General features: G+C 29.0%; 1 protein-coding gene across 2 annotated transcripts; it reads left to right on the plus strand.

Moving 5' to 3' along the window:
• Positions 1 to 2,022: 2,022 nt before the first annotated feature.
• LOC119680586 (neural cell adhesion molecule 2) lies at positions 2,023 to 18,277 on the plus strand. Of its 2 annotated transcripts, none has more exons than XM_038093485.1 (15): positions 2,023 to 2,284; positions 4,440 to 4,563; positions 5,140 to 5,342; positions 6,103 to 6,213; positions 8,513 to 8,719; positions 9,606 to 9,757; positions 10,300 to 10,444; positions 10,600 to 10,730; positions 11,690 to 11,849; positions 11,932 to 12,102; positions 13,890 to 14,012; positions 14,952 to 15,085; positions 15,695 to 15,869; positions 17,254 to 17,534; positions 17,873 to 17,963. In XM_038093485.1, exons 1-15 carry the CDS (start codon positions 2,209 to 2,211, stop codon positions 17,876 to 17,878), a joined length of 2,199 nt encoding a protein of 732 aa, XP_037949413.1. In that variant the 5' UTR covers positions 2,023 to 2,208; the 3' UTR covers positions 17,879 to 17,963. The 2 variants fall into 2 exon arrangements, with proteins under 2 accessions (XP_037949413.1, XP_037949412.1); XM_038093484.1 differs by having other exon boundaries at positions 2,033 to 2,284; positions 17,773 to 18,277.
• The last annotated feature ends 1,835 nt before the right edge of the window (positions 18,278 to 20,112 follow it).

Here is a 20,112-nt window from a genome sequence, read left to right on the forward strand (position 1 = left end):
ATCTATACATTTGAATATAGTTTCCGCTTTGAGAGGGAGCGCGTTTATTTAATACGTCCGTTAATACGTTTGCTCTTTTAAAACATCCGTGACCTCTCTATTGCATTTCCTAAATGGTGAAGACGTTAGTCTTACATTTATTGAGAGTATCCGCCAGTGCATATCTGCGAATCATTATTTTCTTTTTATTGGCGTCAATCATCAACATTTAGTTTTCATATCTGAGATTTTTTCACATCTTTCACTGACGGCCGATTTTACGTGGCAAGTGCTGAGCCCTGTGTACAATACAAACTTAAAACCTTAGGAATAGGACTCTCTGTACACACTATTGGTCATTACCTAGCGGAACTATTCAGAGATGCCACATAAAGACGGAACACAGTGCCGCGAGGCAATTTAATATTTATCTTAAGACCTGTCTATTAAAAATATTTAAATTAAATCGTACACAATAACACTGCTTAGTTAATCTAAGCTCTAAGAATCTAAGTTCTTAATGTAAGAATGTTGTTTTCAATAATGAGATTTTTATTAAACAGCAGTAAAACTGCAACAACAAAAATTTTTTTATAATTATTGTATAATTCAATTTTGGCGAACTGTACAGCCGCTTCGAGTATTACGAAATACCCATCATCAGTGGTATTAGAATTATTTCTACAATGTTAAAATTTTTAAGTCTATAATTACACAGTCCGACATATGATTATTTAAAAATTAATTTAAAAACAAATTCTCAAAACCCGTATCTCCCAAAATAATAATTTCATCCAATTCGTAGATGATGAATTTAAGTTTGTCAAAATCGGTTCCAATTGTAAAAGAATGATCCAAACCGTAAACCGTAAATTAAACACTGTTACGAAAAATTAATAGCTCCGAAAAGAATATTTGGTCTTAATATATAAAATAAGAATTATGCGCCGATACTTATGAAGGTGCAACCACGTTTGCAGGTAATCGTACCTGCAAAAATTCGTTCGTTCGCAAGCGTTCGCTTTGGTGTGGAAGTATCTCAAGGGAATCAGTTTTCAATAAAATTTAAAATGGATAAACAGTGTCTAAAATGTATCAAGGCTGTTGGAGTTACAGAAAATTACTTTGGGAGTAATATACAAAAAAAAAAAAATTCTATAGCATAGCTGAAGCCTAATGATGATAGTTTGAAATATGTAAAGTTTTAAAAACGGATAAGGAAGCTAAAGACTACCCCAACAGATACTTTATTTAACGTAATGTTTTGAAGAATCCGATAAATAATATGAATTATGTGCCCAATCTATAGACTGGATTTTATGCACGTTAATATATGATTCTGACGTTCTTCAGAATTGTTAGTATAACCAAGGTCATGGAATTCATCTCATGCCTACTCGGTGACATCTCAGTAGTAATCTAAACTGTAAATGCACCCTTAATAAATTTTAGCTAATATACCATAAGGGCCTTGAACAGTCTTGTATACTGATTTCAACATCTTTGTATCGAGATTTAGTAAATGATATACTAGTATTCTTTAACAAACTCACAATAAAGAAATCATATTAATGTCAACCGCAATTGAATATTGAATATTATGACTATAATATCTTTAATTAAAATTGAAAAGCGTAAAAAATAAAGTCATATGTCTTAAACATGATATGAAAGAGAAGATAGATATTTTTAAGATTAATTCTTGATAACAGTTGTTATATCTTGATTTCTTTGAAGCTACTGGGTTCGCATGCTGGAGAACACATATTTTTTATTGACCTCTCCGAAATTATTTTGTTACAGAAATTTACTTCATTAATGGTTTGCAATACATTGCTTACTTCATTTACTACGCATGCGTTATTTTATGAAAAACATGGAATGAGAATTTGTTTTTCTGTTTAGTAAAACATAAAGAAGTTCAGAAGTTATCAAAATTTTTCTTCGACTATGAAACGTTTTAACAAAAAATTCCTCCTGTAAAGTAATAACATAAATTTTTCAACGAAATATATATATAAAAAGATTTATTCACTACGATTCAATACGAGAAGAAATTTTTTAGAAATTTTGGTACAAAGACTATGAATAAGATACGTTTTAAACAGATATGCCATTAAACAAAAGTTCCAGTGGTAATTTCATAGATGAATTATGCCTTTTAAATAAATCGAACTAACAAAATTAAACAAACAATATATAACTTGTTTATATATAAAACTATAAACAATGGTGCTGGTTATCGTACTTTTATGTTTACTAATAAATATAAAAGATATTGTTTTGTCAAATGGCTCACAAAAAGGTTTGTCTCAAAATTAATAAAACTTTTTTTGTTCTAATGTTAGTGATTTAAAATAAAATACAATATTTTATATTATATTTTGGAGTAAAATTTATTTATTTATATTTACTTATAATTGTGAAATGTTTCCAATAAATTAATTTAAGAATTTTAAATATATGTGCAAATATTTTAATACATATTTACAATTTACAGATATATAAAATATGTATTAAGATAAATATATATCAATATGCAACAATAAATATTAAATCAAAAGTTTGAGATAAAGTCGGTTGTTTAGCTAGTGTTAATGGTGACCGCTTCTTATATGAGTTATCCTGTGAATTTATCATCTGTTCAATTTCTTTTCGATATCGTGTGGTTATTTGCTATGGATAAATTGCCTGAAATTTTTTCTAGTTTTTTTTTTTTATAAAAAAACATATAATTATTAGTGTTTTAATCAGAATATTGTGAGGTTTGTTAATATTCATAATTTATGTAGTTAAGCTAGATTTAGCAAAAAAGACGACATCGGGCATCATATGAACCTTACTTACTTATTTGATCATAACAACCCGTTATCGAGTTTTTGCCTAACGTAGCATGTCTCTCCTGTCGCCTCTGGTGCGTGCGCTTCTTCTCCAGTCTCGTACATCAAGTCTAGTTAGTGCTCCTTCAATTTGATCGCGCCACCAGAGACACGGTTTACCTCTACATCTTCTTCCACCAACTACTGTTTCAAATGCTTCTTTCGCTGGAGTATCTTCATCCATTCTCACGACATGACCAAGACAGCGAAGCCGCTGGATATTAATTTGCTGAATTATATCAATGTCGTGATAAAGCTCGTCGTTCATTCGTATACGGTAGTCGTCGCCAACTCGTAAAGGACCAAAGATCTTACGAAGAAGTTTTCTTTCATCGTATGAACCAGTGGTTCTCAATCTAAAACTTACTGTATTCTAAGAAAACATTTCATGTGTTTTACAACGACTGATAATATATACAACGTGATTTACAGAAACAGTATGAACATTTTCCATACAATATTCCTCGGACTAGTGATTCTAATACCTGGCTGTTAAAAAACCCTATTTCATACCATATAGGTATATTCTCGATCAGAATGAAATTATTTTTATAGTTCAAATTAACAAATGTACATAATTGATTAACTATATAATGAAATGTATAATGTTTTTATCGGAAAAATATGTTCATTTGATTATGACAAAATGTTTTTCCTATTTAATTTCTTTAATTGTTCAAACGTTATTTACAATATATATATTGTATTTATATTGTGTATATTGTAAAATAAACTTTTTCGGTTTCATTTCTGTAAAAAATCAGAATTAATTAGAAAATAATCATTTTCATAAATACCAGCGGTGTTGATACCATCACTAATCTCCTTCAATTGATAAACAGTTCGGACTATAGACTGTTGTCAAAATTCCACCAAGCACAGCTTCAAATCGCAGTCATCTTTTAAGATTTATACTCATTTTTACCCAAATCACCTAAAATCTGATTCACTTCAGATATTCTAGTTCATTAAATCAAATAGTGCGTTGTTATTTAATGGAATCTGTAGTTATTATTTCATTTAATTTAAATTTGTGTTAGACCTACAGTCTTTATATATAACTTTTTATCATACAAAACATCTATTAATGTATTTTTGCAATAATCTCGTTCCAACATATCTAATCTAGAGATATAACAATAATCAGACAAAACTTTTCAACATTAGTTGAAGTCCTATATAATCTAGATCCATCAATTAGATCTAAGATGGATTTTCAAAGAAGATATTTAAAGGAGATCTAAAAACCGGTTGTAGCATTATGAATTCTAAAATTTCGTATTTTGGTGCTGTTACCAGCGTTCTGGATTTATTAAATTTTCTTTATATAGGAGCAACGTAAAGCATTGGCTATCTACGTGAATGTAGTGAATGGGCTAACTTCGTTATTGAAATGAAATTAGTTTAATAACTTAAAATCGTCTATATTTATCTAAGTATATTAAGTATACTATAATTAAATATCTACAATAAAATATGTCATATAAACTTTATTTCAGCAGTTTAATATGTAGTTGTAAATTAACATTTTAATTTTTATTCTGCTACATTACAAAATTACGGACTACTATTTAAATTTAGTTCAAATAAATGAAGTATTAATTGGTGGAACAATCTATTTACCCTGCAACATAGGCAATTTAGAAGAAGATGCAATATTATTAATACTATGGTATCGTGAGGATATTGGTACTCCAATATATAGGTAAGTAATCATTATAATTTTATATTATATTATATTATATTATATTATATTATATTATATTATATTATATTATATTATATTATATTATATTATATTATGTTTATATTATATAATATATGTTTATATTATATTATATTATGTTTATATTATATTATATTATATTTATATTATATTATATTATGTTATATATTATATTATATTATAAATATAGTTTTATGTATGACATCGTATTATTATTATATTATAACATTTTATATTATACTACTTTTTTTATATGGTATAATATAATATACCATACCATATAATATATATTATTTTATATTATATTATAAGATTTTATTATATTATATTATATTATATATTATATTGTATATTATATTGTAAATTATATTATATTGTATATTATATTATATATTATTATAATATTATATATTATATTATATATTATTATAATATATATATTATATTATATTATATTATATTATATTATATTATATTATATTATATTATATTATATTATATTATATTATATTAAATTTACTGTTATTTAATATCAAGCATTATATAAATTTACAGTATAGATATGCGAAATGAGAAAGCTCCGAAGAAATGGTCGGATGAATATCTGTTAGGAAAGAGAGCTCATCTTAAACTCGAAAACGGATCTAGTGTACTGATTTTATATAATGCAGACAAGTCAGATTCCGGTCTTTATCGGTGCAGAGTGGATTTTATGAGGGCACAAACAAGAAATAGCAAAGTACAGGTTGTGGTTATTGGTAAGATTTATATATATAAAAATAAATATCAGCAATATTTATTCTGGTTATTTTAATTTGTTTTAAAGTTGTTGATTCCACATTTTCATGTTATTATACAAAATGTTAAGAAATGTTTTTGATTTAAATTTAACACTTAACAAATATTAAATTTTAATTCTGGTAATGTTGTTATAATTAGAAAATACAATAATTTGATATTAAATAAAATATTATAAAAATTATAACAATTTTTAATATTTAAAGTAAGTCTTTCGTGCTGAATGACAAATAATACCAGTTGTTATAAAAAAACAAAAATAAAGAAAAAGAAATCTGCTATTAGAAAACGTAGTAGAATTAATTTTTAAAAATCGGGAATAATGTCCTATTGCGGACAAGTATTATCATACGACATGGTGTACATATTCACGATGCTCACACAATAGCGTTGTGAGTGGTATAATGATGATTGGTCATTAAAGGAACTCTTAAAAGATCTAAAAATTGTTCAAAGTGCCTAAATTAAAAAATTTTTGCATGGCCACATCCATTGACTGGACAGTTTTTTTAAAAGCAAACTAATTTTTGATTTAGAATAAGTCGCCTTCCTTTCAGCAAGCAATAAGTGCACTCTTAAGGAAATTTTTCCTATACCAACAGAACTGTCACTTAAATTATTCTTTCCATTAACTTTAGAAATAATCTTTTTATTTTATATTGTTTTATTTAATAGTAATTGTAGATTGATTTCGTTATTAAATACATTTTTATGTTTTAGATCCTCCAAAGCAAATTAGAATTTATGGTGATGATGATTTAGAGAGATCAACTGTAGTAGGACCTTACAATGAAGGAGATGTAGTATCTCTTAAATGTGAAGTACATGGAGGTAATATTTAATTGAAATATATTCAAGATAGTGTTATATTATATTTTAAGTAAATCATATGTATAATACAATAACAATTAAATTTGCTTTAAAAATAGACTTATTTTTTAGTTACTCACATTTGATTATTAATAATAAGATTGAAAATTAAATTGTTACCTCATTATTATTTATAACTCTACAAAGATGTAAAAATAAGTTAAAACCAAAAATTAATTTAAAAAAATTATATAACACATATGTAATAAAAATAATATATAATAATATAATAATAATATAGTAATAATAATAATATAATACATATATAATACATTTAAATTGCTTCTGGTCAATTAAATATTTTTTAAGTAATTTCTTATTACTTAATTTGTTTTTTACTTTCGTATTATTAAAAATTTCATTTTATTATCATAACAAAAATAATTGATCAAGCCTTATCAGCGTTCAGACAACTTAATAAAAATTATTTATTTATATCACATACTAAATAAAAAATATATCATAAAAATATCATTGGATTCAAAGAAGCACCACGCTCATACAAATGAGCTGCTGAATTTATAATAAATCCACTTAACCTCTTGCAACAATTGTCGATTAAGCCACAACTGCTATGATCTTCAATTCAAACTCATATTTGAGCCGAATTATGTTGGCAAAAGTCCTATTAAATATTCAATCATACATACAACCCTCTGTATAAAGTGATACGCACGTTTCTATATTGTTAATTATTCTTAGTGGCTCGAAGTCTTATACTCTTGCGATTTAACTACTTGTGGCTGACACTTGTGACCGTGTAATTTGAACATTGCTGATGCTCCAAGCTACATTGCATTTCTTTAATAACCAAATCCAGTGTGACTGGTGACTGTTGTTGTTTTTCATGCAACATTTTTAATATCTTATGCCGAAAAGTGCACCTTTGGCAGCTTATAAACCACTGACAAATAGCGTCATTTGTAAAGTTATTTAATTGAATCGCTTAACAACACTGTACCTAGCATTGGCCGGTTGAATTACCAATGTTGATGCATACTGTTAATATACTGCCTGATTAAGTTTTCTAAATAAAACTCGCGTCTTTTCTGCGTCTAATCACTCATTCACCTCTATTACAAAAATATCTTCGTAGCGAGCATATCAGGAATCAAATGTACGACTATCTTTTGGATCATAAAGAGATTCTGACATTTGATTTGACAAAATTTTCATATGGTGATCTCTGCTAACGCTGTGGTTGATTCCTGTCGCGTAATGCATTGACCTTCTTCTTCTTAACAACCTTTTCTTGGTTGGGGTAACAGTCTTTAAAGTATATCAGTCATGGCAACCCTGTAAAAGGAAATAACAATACACAATAAAAACATGACAGTCAGTCTTAAACATAACCTCGATGTGTTTATACTTCAACGGTCCATGTGACAATATCCTTCTGCTCCTTCTGAAGCGATACACATATGCCAACGCTTAACCCAATCTTCCATACACTTTTCGTAGGCCCGTGCGGATATGGCTTTTAGTTCCTTCGGCGAATTCTCTTTTACCTATTCAATCGACTCAAAACGCTTACCACGAAGGGGCAATTTGAGTTTCGGGAACAGGAAAATGTCGCACGGCGCCAGATCTGGCGAATATGGTGCCTGAGCGATGAAAGTGGTCCCGTGTTTGGTCAAAAAATCGCCTACAACAAGAATTTTCCATAGTAAAGATCGCTAAATGCACTTGAGGTAATCTCACATTAACAACTGCTGTAAACAAACTAATTGACAGATGGCGCTCAAACTTGTACCATATGTCAAGAAAGTTTGTATCGACATAACAAAAAAAAATGTTTGAAAAGGTCTATTACTTAAGGAGTAGTTCACAAATAACAAAATCCGGATACTTTTTGAGCAGTAGGTATTTAATGTTATACCATGGTTACTTACGTCATGATTTCCTCCTTTCGTGTTTAAATAATTCTGGCTCTGATAAAATTAATAAACAATGAAATTTCTGCTTGAATCTATAAATAAAAATATTTTATATAACATAAAATAGCTGATGAGTTGTAATAAATTATTAAACAATTTCTAGAGATGATAGAACGTATTTCTTAACTGTTCTTGAAATCAGTATCGGCGTTATATTTTTGTAACAATTTTGATTGCTAACATATTAATAAAAATTTCTTTAAAATATTTTTAATTCGTTGACATTTTAGGTGCAAACTAAAGCTTTCGTCTCTTCGCTTTTAAAAGTTTTTGAAAATACTATAAAAAATTATATTATTAAAATTAAAATTTTTAAATTGCAGGTGTACCAAAGCCTATGCTAATATGGTATCATGAGGAACGGGATATATGGACAAATTTAACCACAAGTTCCGATAACGATATTGTTCGCAGTGAAGTTACTATTGGTCCTCTTACCAGAGAAGATCTTAATACACGCATTGCTTGCAAAGCATATTTTCATTTACAATCGGCACCATTGGAGGCTGTTGTTCAAATTGATATGAATTGTGAGTTTACTATAAAAACTTAAAATATATTTGAGGTCACTACTTCTGATTTATTTTTCCTAGTTAAATTATTTTAAGAATGCGTTGAGGGATTTTATGTTAATATTTTAGTTTAATATTGAAAATAAACACTTCTTCAATGATATTGCTTTCGTTTCTTGGTTTTCCTGACCATGTGTAAATAATATTTATTGTATTTGTAAGAGAAATAATATACAGTCAAACCTCTCTATAGCGATCCTCCCTATAACGAATTCCTCTCTATACCGAAGTTTAGTTGAAGACACAGTTATTTTTATATATTTGAACCTCTCTATAGCGAATCTCTCTATAACGAATCTCTCTATAGCGAATTCCTCTCTATAACGAAGTTTTTTCAGGTACGCAAAGAAATTTTTACATACAAAAAAACTTCTCTATAACGAATTTTTTCACATGCAAGTTAAACAATCAACTAATACGTTGTAACTTATGAGAAACTTCTTTGTATGCAAGCTATTAACTTGTTAGAAGAGCTGGAAGAGTTCCTTGATAAGGAAAAAGTAAAAATTTCTAAACAAACTAAAATTATAATCTTACCAATATATAATTAATTTTTTTAATGTTATGTATATATATATATATATATGAATAAACATGAATTAAATATATTTTTAAAATAAATACGTACATATTTCTCAGAGAAATGCAAAAAAAAAAAAATTCAAACAAAAAAATTTGGTTCAACCACTCTATAACGAAGACCTCTCTATAACGAAGTTTTTGTAGACACCAACGACTTCGTCATAGAGAGGTTTGACTGTATATTATTGAATAATTAATATTGTTGATTAACATCATTAAATTAAAAATCAAATACGAATAAATTAAAATGTATTTAATCTAGTTGCGCCTGTAAGTATACGCTTGTTGGGAGCGCGTCAGCCTCTCTCAGCAGGACGAAGGTATGATCTTCTTTGCCAAAGTGCTGGATCTCGACCACCAGCCGTAATTACCTGGTGGAAAAATGGTATACGATTAGAAAAAACATCTGAAACTGTAAGTAATTAATAATATTTAAACATTTTATTTACTCTTAATAATACTCAAATGACATATAATACTCTGTTAATGAAAGAAATTTGAATGCGATGGACCAATGACAATCGGGTATGATATGTTCAAACAGTTATACAGTAATCACAGTAAATTTTATAGAATAATAAATAATTGGGAAGAAGTTTAAAAATAATTTAAGTGTAACAGTGTTTTCTTCACTACTCTTCTGTATTTTTTTTTTGGTGGAGTAACAGTTTAGCTCTTGTCTCGCATTCTTGAAACACCGTATATTATATAAAACAGTATTTAGATCACTAAATATATTGATGGGTAATTTTTAAACTTAATTCCATCATTTTTGTTCTTAATTGGGCATTTCTGCTGAACTTTCTGTTAGATTGTTTTGAACTTCAGTTTCCGTAATTTTTTCTAGAAAGAATGCTCTTTCATTGTTATATTGAAAAATTTTAAAATATATCTAAAATAGAGTGAAAGGATACCAATATCTAAAGTATATATATCTAATAATGAATTCCTTTTAGACATCAAGTGACGGAAACCAGACAACAAGTACTTTGTCCATAATCTTAAATAAATCTGATGCTGGAAAATATTTATCTTGTAAAGCATATAATCATGCAGTGCCTTCAGAACTATTAGAAGATGGATGGAAACTTGATATTCAATGTAAGTATCAATAAATTTTAAACATTGCTTTAGATTTTTTGTTATTAAAATACGTTACTCAAATAATAATATATTTTTGGCACAAAATATTACAACAATACAACTATTTTACACGATTGTGAAAAATTAAATTTTTTTTATATTTTCATAATAAGTTGTCCCAGAGCCTCACGTTCGTCTTGGCACTTCACTGGAATCAAACTCAATTAAAGAGGGCTCCGATGTATATTTTGACTGTATGATATTGTCACACCCGCCTGTGTATAAAGTTGAATGGCGAAAAAATGTATGTTTATCCACAATATCTTTAGTTTTTATGTATTCTGGTTCATAAATAATCAAAAAAGGAACAAAATATTCTAATTTTGTTTTTGGCTAATTTTTTCATTACATTATGCTTAAGTTTAGTTTGAAACCCAAATGATCAGTTTACTTTTAGACTACTTTGGAATTGAGTTCTTGGTTTTCTGACCTTACATTTAACCATAACTTGACCATCAATCTTATATTTCTTACAAATTTTATCACGCGAATGCTTTAAAATGTGACTTGTTGCCTAAAACCTAAATAAGATACGGAATAACTTAATTAAATATCTTTTCGAAAATCCTTACGTCATTATCAGTTAATGCGTTCCATAATGATTAGAGGATTGAAATTGACGTGATTCAACATTTCTAAAGATATGCTTACTCTAATTTTTTTCGATTTTTGTTGAAATAGGCGGTACCACGCATTTATATCATCCCCAAAATTTCCACTAGTATGTCACGAACACACTCGTGAGACTACCATCGATCTCTTTCAAGGTCTTATAATGAATATCAAGCACGTTTTTCATGTTTCAAAGAATCGAGAGTCACCCGGCATATATATGAATACCATATCATTAATTGGTATTGGAGACGTACGTATGGCTTGTTTAGTAATTTCGTTGAAAAATCGTGATATAGTGTAAAGTGAACTGTTATAACAGCTTCTATAAATAAATAACAGGTAACTATTGTGATTGACACAGAAAAGTTTGGATTGAAATTATTTTGTTATTGAGGATACCTATATTGAGTGGTGTTATTTCTATATGTGCACTGTAATCATATATAATATATACATATATTCTGTTACTTTATTGTCCTTTTTTGTATTATTTTTTAATATACACAATATAATATAATATAAATATAACATAATACATAATAATATAATATAAACAATATATTTTTACAATCATTTATCACTTTTAAGGGTCAGCACTTACTACATAACATAACACTTGGAATTATAATAAGCAATCAATCATTAGTTCTACAAGGCGTCACAAGAACCACAGCTGGAAATTATTCATGTGTAGGTTATAATGCAGAAGGTGAAGGAATAAGTCCACCACATACTTTAAACATATTATGTTAGTATAAGCGAATTTTCTATATACTTATATTTTAAAATATATTTTAAAATGCAATTACAAAAAAATTGATATTTAACAGATGCCCCATCATGTTTGCCTCACCAAACTAAAATTTATGGTGCCGCAAAGCAAGAGAGTGTTAAAGTAACTTGTATGATTGATGCAAATCCACCGGATGTTGAATTTAGTTGGACATTTAATAATTCAGCTGAAAGTATTGATGTTGCAACAAATCACATAGTACAATTTGGTATGTAAGAATAGATATTTGAAATATATTAAATAATTGTATTAGTACATGTATGTACATGGTTGCAAATTGTTATAAAACCAGAGACCGAAATAGGTGTTAATTAAAAATCCACTTATAAGACTTACCATTCTATTACCAGTCTATTAAATTAAACTCAAAAAAAAAATAATTAAATTTGCTTTTTATGATATGTATAATATATTTATAATATGTAATAATAATCATTATTATATGCCTTTTACTTGTTCACGCGCAAATAACTCATACCCTCTGCTTTTTATTTTAAAACTCAAGAATAACTATTATATTTCAAACACAAAAGTAAAAGTGACTTATTTTTGAAAACACAATATAACGTGAGGGTCGAGCTATTTATTTTTAAAAACAGCAAAATAGCAAAATACCGATTTCTTTTTTTTTTAAGCGTTTTCTTAAATCTGAACCACTTTGTATGTAAAAAACTGCATCTCAGTGTAATTTCAATTCCCATAATTTTTGCAAAAATTTCTTCGTATTAACTGTAATAGAAGCAATGCAGCTGAATGGTTCGAAAATTTTAACAACGTCAGATAGTGCGGTTTGCTTAGTTATGACTTCTTCTTTAATTCTTGGGATCTTGATCTTCCATAAATTCAAGTAATACCTCCTCCATTGGTATTTTCTTTGCCCTTACTGGTTACATTTAATTTAATTTATTGGTCAACTGATGGAATATCGCCTTGTAAATGGGTTCATTAGCATTTCCAGAGCTTGAAATCTGCAGAATAATATTTGTTTTAATTCTATTTGCAACTTCAATGCGTTGGACAACTGTACAGCTCCCGTCAACACATCGTCAACATAAAAATCTTTCGCCGGGGCGTTCCATGCTAGTGAATATTTACTTTGCCATACTTTATGGTGTTCAGGCGAAAACACCATTTTCCGAAACTTCGCACCCATTTTGTTTTACGATTTCTTTTCTAAAGAGATACTACAGGATCACGAGTACGTTTATTCGTCATATTCTCTACCAACCACCCAACAATGTGTTTTGTAAGATAATACCATTTCTAAGCTGCAGTTGCATGATGCAATTGATAAAAACAGTGTCTGTCACTGTTCATGAACGCCAACAATTGATCGATATTCCGAGAATTTAGGGTCAGCTAATTGTAGATTACTTGTTAACGTTCTGCTAGCGATAGTTATGACCTGTATTGGTAGCGCAGAAACAATAATAGGGAAAGCGTTTGCTTCAATTCGTTCCGTAAAACTAGTTCAAGTTAAACTTAATACTTTCTTACTCGTTTTGTTACCCGATTGCTGAAGAACGTAGTTAACGTAATTGACAACATTAGGTGTATTTTTTATCCAATTTTCTGTAATGCTTGAATTGTTATCTCTAACCCTTTCTATTTATCTGATATGCACACACGAAACAATCCTTGGAAAAATAATCGAATTTTGAACAATTGGACAACAGTTTTAATAATTTATCAAATAATAGTTTGTTACCAGAATATTATTAATCTTTTGTTTTGGATTCGTTTTTAGAAATTTGGGGCATGCATAATTTAAAATAGGATTTGTATTTACTATATATTTTGTTTTTCCATTATACTACTAAAATATTTTTAATTTTACCAATCACTATTCTTAATTCAATATCTTCTCAATTATTCATCGACTTTTCGTAATTTAATATATTTTTAAATTATTCTCGTATATCTGAAAAGTGATATTATCAATATTTTAAATTGCTGTAAAAGAAAAAATTATACTTTACAATTCTATAATTTCAGGAACAAAGTCTACAGTTACTTACACTCCAATAAATGAACTAGATTATGGAACACTTTTATGTACGTCAGCAAATCAAATTGGGAAACAACAAATGCCTTGTGTCTTCCATATTATAGCAGCTGGTAAGTTCCGGTAACACTGAAGATATCTATAATACTATGAATGCCAAGATTATACATCTTCATAAAATGTGTTAAATGGAGTCTTCGACTCTCTTCGAACAGTATCTGTCACTGTTCATGAACGCCAACAAAAAAGTGGAATGTTCTGTTCCAATTTACCGAAGTTGTCCCCATTATTTGTAGACCGAAATCAGTCTTATAAATTCCAATACAATGAGATTTAAAACTGTGATGTCGCTCTTTACTTCACACTTTACACTACATATAAAGTTCACAACTTTTTTAAATACAGTAAACTTCTGTATAGGCAAATTAAAACAAGAAATAAGGTAGAATGTATAAATTACTTCAAAGAACTGAGAACCCGTTTAATTTTAGTGATCTTTTTACTCAGAACTTCTAGCTATGTATTTAAAAAATAAGTGCGCAATGAACACTGTTAAAATTTAGGAGTAATTTTTTTATTTAGATATAAAATTGTTTATCGGCTAGCAGACAAACCATATCTAAATATATATTTATATCTAAATAAAATGATATCAGATGATAAAAACGTAAACACAATGTAATTTTTTTAAACAGTCAGTCGTCAATAAATTATGTCCCAGATATGCTAGTAAGAAAAAGTGCTTCTAACAAATTTCTTTAAAAAAACATTTATTTTTGTTTAACATTCTTGAAACGTATAATCAAAAATTTATTTCTGAGTAAAGCATTCATGAATACTCTCTTTGCTTATAATACAAAGAGAACAAATTGTGATTATTTGAGACATTTTTTAAACTTTTGTGAAAAATATGCAATAATATACATATTACCTTTTCAATATAAATAAACATTTTTTTTATTACATATTAATAGAAAATTTTATTCTACTTTATTAATTAATAATAAAAACTATATTATTTAAATTAATATATATATTTATATATATTTCAGGTCGTCCCGATAGAGTGCATAATTGCTCAATTAGTAATATATCTTTAAACTCACTTACAGTTGTATGTAATGATGGATTTAATGGAGGACTACCGCAACTGTTCATTTTGGAACTAGAGGATGTTTATTTTAAAGTAAGAGAAAACTTTCAATTGCGAACCAATTAAATAAAACAATTTCGGACTTATCAAATAAGATAATAAAATCGGGTACATAACAGAGAACTTCAATGAGTCCTCAACAGTCGAATTATTGGCTGTGTTTCACATTTATAAGCATTTTCATATATATACATTTTCTTTTTCATATATTCGACTCCACTTGACTCATATACACAGCTGACAGCACTGTAATGATTTATAATCTTCACATATTATATTCATAAACATCGACAATCGAAACACAAGTGATGAAAATGCTTTATGAAACATTCATGAGTATTACGTCTCAGTCGGGAAAAATATGCTAGTTATTTTTTACTGTCTTTATAATTTACTATTAAAACTTAACAGTGTGTCTAAATTCTTGTGGTAGCTTGCAAGCAATGTAAACAGTTGTAATTCGTATGAATTTTACTTAGTTGGTAATATCAGTTTGACTGATATATCTTTATATAGTTGGTAAGACTTCAATCGTCTAATCCTGTATTATTATTTAACATGAGTATATATAACTACATTTATTTTATTATAATCGTGTTATAAATATAGCATAAATTGAAACTGATTTTTTCACTCTATTAGGAAAAAAAAGCAAATATCACGTCCACAATTCCAAGGTTTACGATTTCTGGTCTCTCACCAGGTGGAATTTATGCGCTATTTATATATGCAATAAATTCAAAAGGCAGATCAGATCCCATAACACTAACTGCAGCTATGCTTAAACCACCAGAAAAACAACTTACATCAGAATCTAGTAAGTACATATTTATAAATATACAGTTTTTACTAAAATTACTATAATTATTTTTCAATAATAAGATTTTGGAACAATAGTAAGCTGCAACAACAGGGTATTATTTTTTAATTAATTTAATTTTTAGCTAATCATACAGCTGTTTAGAGTATTGCTAAATACCCATAACCAGTGCTCTTTTCAGAAATTTTCTTTATATTTAAATATTCGTAAATAATTTTCTGAGACTGCAAACATCAAAAGTTAAACTTGTACCCTGCCAAATTTGAAGCTCAGAGTCAGTGTTCATTAGTCAACTGACGCAAAGCTGTACTTTACTGTATGACATGTTCTAATTTGGAATTTTGTCAATTTACTATGAAACTTTGGCAGGGTACAAATTGAGCTCTAGATTCTTGTAGTATCAAAAAATTATTTACGAATAATTAAATATAAGAAATAATTCCAAAAAGACATCTGAGTATGGGTATTTGGGAGTACTTTCATGTCCAATTTTGTTCATCTGTGCTTAGAGTGTCAGATTGGTCATTATAAGTAGGAGGCCAAGATGTCCCTGTGTCCACGTACCCATATAAGCTGAACACGGACATGCGTGGCTGAGTAATTTAGTGATCCCGGAGTTCTCCAAACTGTTTGGAATGTGGTTGTAGCGCCTACGAGAAATTTGCTTGGAAAAAATGGAAATAAAATAAGAGTTTAAGCAAATTTAGGCAATTAAGACTGGTATTGGCAAACCTAAATTTGGTATAATTGCGTGTTCCTTGTCAGTTCCAGATCAGCGAAAGACAGAATTGAGTCTGGTTGCCACAAATTTAGCTTACTGTTTACCAAAAACATGCTGTGATAAGAAGTTTTGTATGGATAGTATTGTTAATGTGTAGCTAAAGAACCATTTCCAGTAGTTCCAATAGAAAACCTTCCTTACTTTAAAAATGAATACTTCTCGAGTATTTCTGGGGATATGCAGCATCTTTATTGTAAAAGTTTAACAGCCAGGGAAGGATGACCTGTTCTCTAGCTTTAAAAGAGTTGTTTACGAAAAATTAACCGTCATTGCTGACCACATGATCTGAGGAAGACATATTCCTGGAAAGTTAAGAATAGTCTTAAAGAGCTTTTTCCAAACTATCAAATTATCAAGAAAAGCTTATATAAAAGGTATATCAGTCTGTTTATTTATATTAACAACACATTTGTGAAGCAAATGCGAATGATATTTTATATTATGGAGTGAACATTTTCTATCTATTATGGACATTTACCTATTTTTGGTAAAATGAAGTATTCAGGGGTAATGTAAACGTAGTGTTAAGAGCTGTATATCTGTATAATATGTTGTCTCTGCTCAAATATATTATTGAATTATACATATTGTTTATTTCAGGTGGGAGTTTAAAAAATGCATTAATTTTCTCATCTATCACATCCTTGATGTTAGGCTTCGTTATGACTATATTAGTGGCAGCGTTAGCTATAATTTTAGTATTGAGAATACCATATCAGCGACACAAGCGACATCGTAAACAAGTTTCAATTAACGACGCATTAAGAAATTCTTCTGCCAATGATGCAGGGAAGTGTTTTATAAGAAAAGATGTGGATGACAATGAAGTAGAAGAAAGAAATCCAGATATTGTACCAGATTCGAGTGATTCCGACAACATGGTAAGCAATATTAATTTATAATAAAGGGTATGGACTCAATAAACGAACTTTTTGTAAAATTTAATTTCAAATTAAACTATTAATGGAATATTATGTTATCTTTAATTAGATTATCTGATTTAAATGGAACATTTATTTGAGATATTAAATTAAATTTTATGTAATTTCTGACCATAACTAGATTATATCTAATATGCCGATTTGAAATAAAAATGTTTTAAAATATATTTTTTTATAGAGTACTACACCACATGTAATTTCTAACACGTTTTCACAGTATAACATACCACGGCATTATAATCAACACATATTGCACATTTATAATAATACTGTTGTAGACATAAGTCAAGCACAACCGGAGCCATCAAACCTTCAATTAACATTTCGGCACTTGTCAAAATTAGAGGATCAATGCAGATTAACCTGTGATTTACAACAATTAACGAGTAAACATAATATGGACTTAATGTTTCATAAATTAGATGATTTAGAAATTGAACCAAATCATTGTGGCGAAGGAAAGAAATTTTCGGAAATAAATAGCGAATTAGATCAAAATGAAAAAAATATGTTATGTGATAAAGAAATTTGTTCCAAATATCCATTAAAATCGAAGCGAGAGAGCACAGTATGACAAAATAACTTAAATTAGTACCATTGCTAATAACGAAAATTGACCTTTGTCATAATTCATTCATTTCATTAAGAGTGTCAAATTTTTAAAAAATTAACATACATATATGTAATTGATTAAATCAGTTAAATATATAATTTATATATATAGAAAAACTTAATACTTTTGTTTTGTATTGCATTTTTTATTATATTGATTCTTTTTTACATTGACTAATTTTTGTGAATAATTTGCATATACAATACAACAACAACGAGAACAGCAGAGGTAGTAAATTGATTTACTTTTCAGGGACCTTGAAATTTAATAATAGCACAAACAATGAAAAAAAACAAAGTGAAATAAATATATACATAGTAAACAAAAAGAAAACTGCTGTAAATATTATAAGTATTATTTATAGAAAAACAGTCATAAAATATTTCCATGGTTATGGAATATGTAAACGATGTCAAATTGTTACTTCATAGTATATAATAATCTATAGTGGTATAGATATGTGTATAAGACCGATCCTATGGTGTTAATATTTATTCTGAGCTATTACAATCTATTGAACTCAATTTAACCTGCTAGAGATATGCTTGTTATACTATGCAATGCAGAAAATGTTGATGTTTTGTAAATAAATAGTTCATAGCTTATTTTTGTAAATAGTTCAAATTGAACTCAAACAATGTCTTGCAAAATGTTCTCACTTGCATTTTGTCACTTTTTGTTTCTAAATCTTTCGAATAATTGTGAAAGATTGTATCCACGTTCAACGGCTGCAATCCCATTCCAGTATTGAACGACAGAGGGGTGAGTAGAAGGGCTTCGTATTCAGCAAGCTAAATTTATCAAAGCCGAATATAGACATATTCAGTAAGGGGTGATGGTATTTATAGGGGATTGGGATGGGGTTTACGCAAACTTGCGAAAGGGTCTAGCTAAAAGTGAACTCTACTTCCGGAATTATTGAAGCTTCGGTCGTAGAGTGGAATGCGTGGCGGAAGAGTAAGCTCTTCTTCCAGATAGTGGACAAGAAATTGGAGGCGCTTATGTCTCATGGCCTCAAGCAGCATGATTGGGAAGAGATCTACCTGGAGGATGTCAGGAAGATTCTGACTACGTGAAAAGTATCTCCTAACTATTGAGAGGAGGTAGTCGTTTATTCGAGTAACCTTGGTAGCTTTGGGAATAAAGGCGTTGGAATAGTGTTTGCCACATGGCCTACGACGATAATTGACACAATCTCGAAGAAGTCTTCTTCGAAGATTCAGATTAAATCTATTTAGTGTGAGGTAATTCCGGATCAGATTGGGGAGCCATATGAAAAGAGGAGTCGTATGAGTTGCTTATAGCAAAGAACTTTTACTTTGCTATTAAGCTGATTGTGTCTACGGAATGGGTTTCTAAGGGTTTTATGCCTGAATATGTCATTTTTGATGGCATATTCAAAGTGGGAATTGAAATTGTGCTTGGGAGTAAAGACAACTCCAAGATATTTTAGCTTGTTAACAAGCTGAATGGGAGAACCATCAATGCAAAGCCTCAAGTCAGAGGTTTTGAAGAACCTAACGCGATCGGTGCGTTCGCCGATGCGCGCTATGACAGAGACTTTTATGGAATCGAGCTTAATCTTCGACTTGCTGTAGTAAGGGAAGAGATTTCTGATGTGGTTATTAAGCTTAATGGAGATTCTGCTGGGGAGAATAATTACCTCATGCATATAAGACAATGATCTGGGTAGCAGATTTGGTTAACACGTAGGGGAAGGAGGGATAGATTGGTAGTGAAAATATTAAAAAGGATAAGACCTAGTACTGATCCCTGATGGATACCGGCGGAGATGCGATATTCGCCAGAAAAGTATGAACCAATTCTAACAAAGAATGACCTATTGGTGAGAAACTGATAGATAACACTGCAGAGCTGAGTCGGCGCTCCACGAAAAAGGAATTT

Source organism: Teleopsis dalmanni, chromosome 2 (genome assembly GCF_002237135.1).
Source record: "Teleopsis dalmanni isolate 2A chromosome 2, ASM223713v2, whole genome shotgun sequence".
NCBI classification, from domain to species: Eukaryota; Metazoa; Arthropoda; class Insecta; order Diptera; family Diopsidae; genus Teleopsis; species Teleopsis dalmanni.

Coding starts and splice junctions, on each gene's coding strand:
- LOC119680586 (XM_038093484.1), top strand. CDS start 2,209: ATGGTGCTGGTTATCGTACTTTTATGTTTACTAATAAATATAAAAGAT. Junction 4,564..5,139: donor ATTGGTACTCCAATATATAG/GTAAGTAATCAT, acceptor ATAAATTTACAG/TATAGATATGCGAAATGAGA. Junction 11,850..11,931: donor ACATACTTTAAACATATTAT/GTTAGTATAAGC, acceptor GATATTTAACAG/ATGCCCCATCATGTTTGCCT.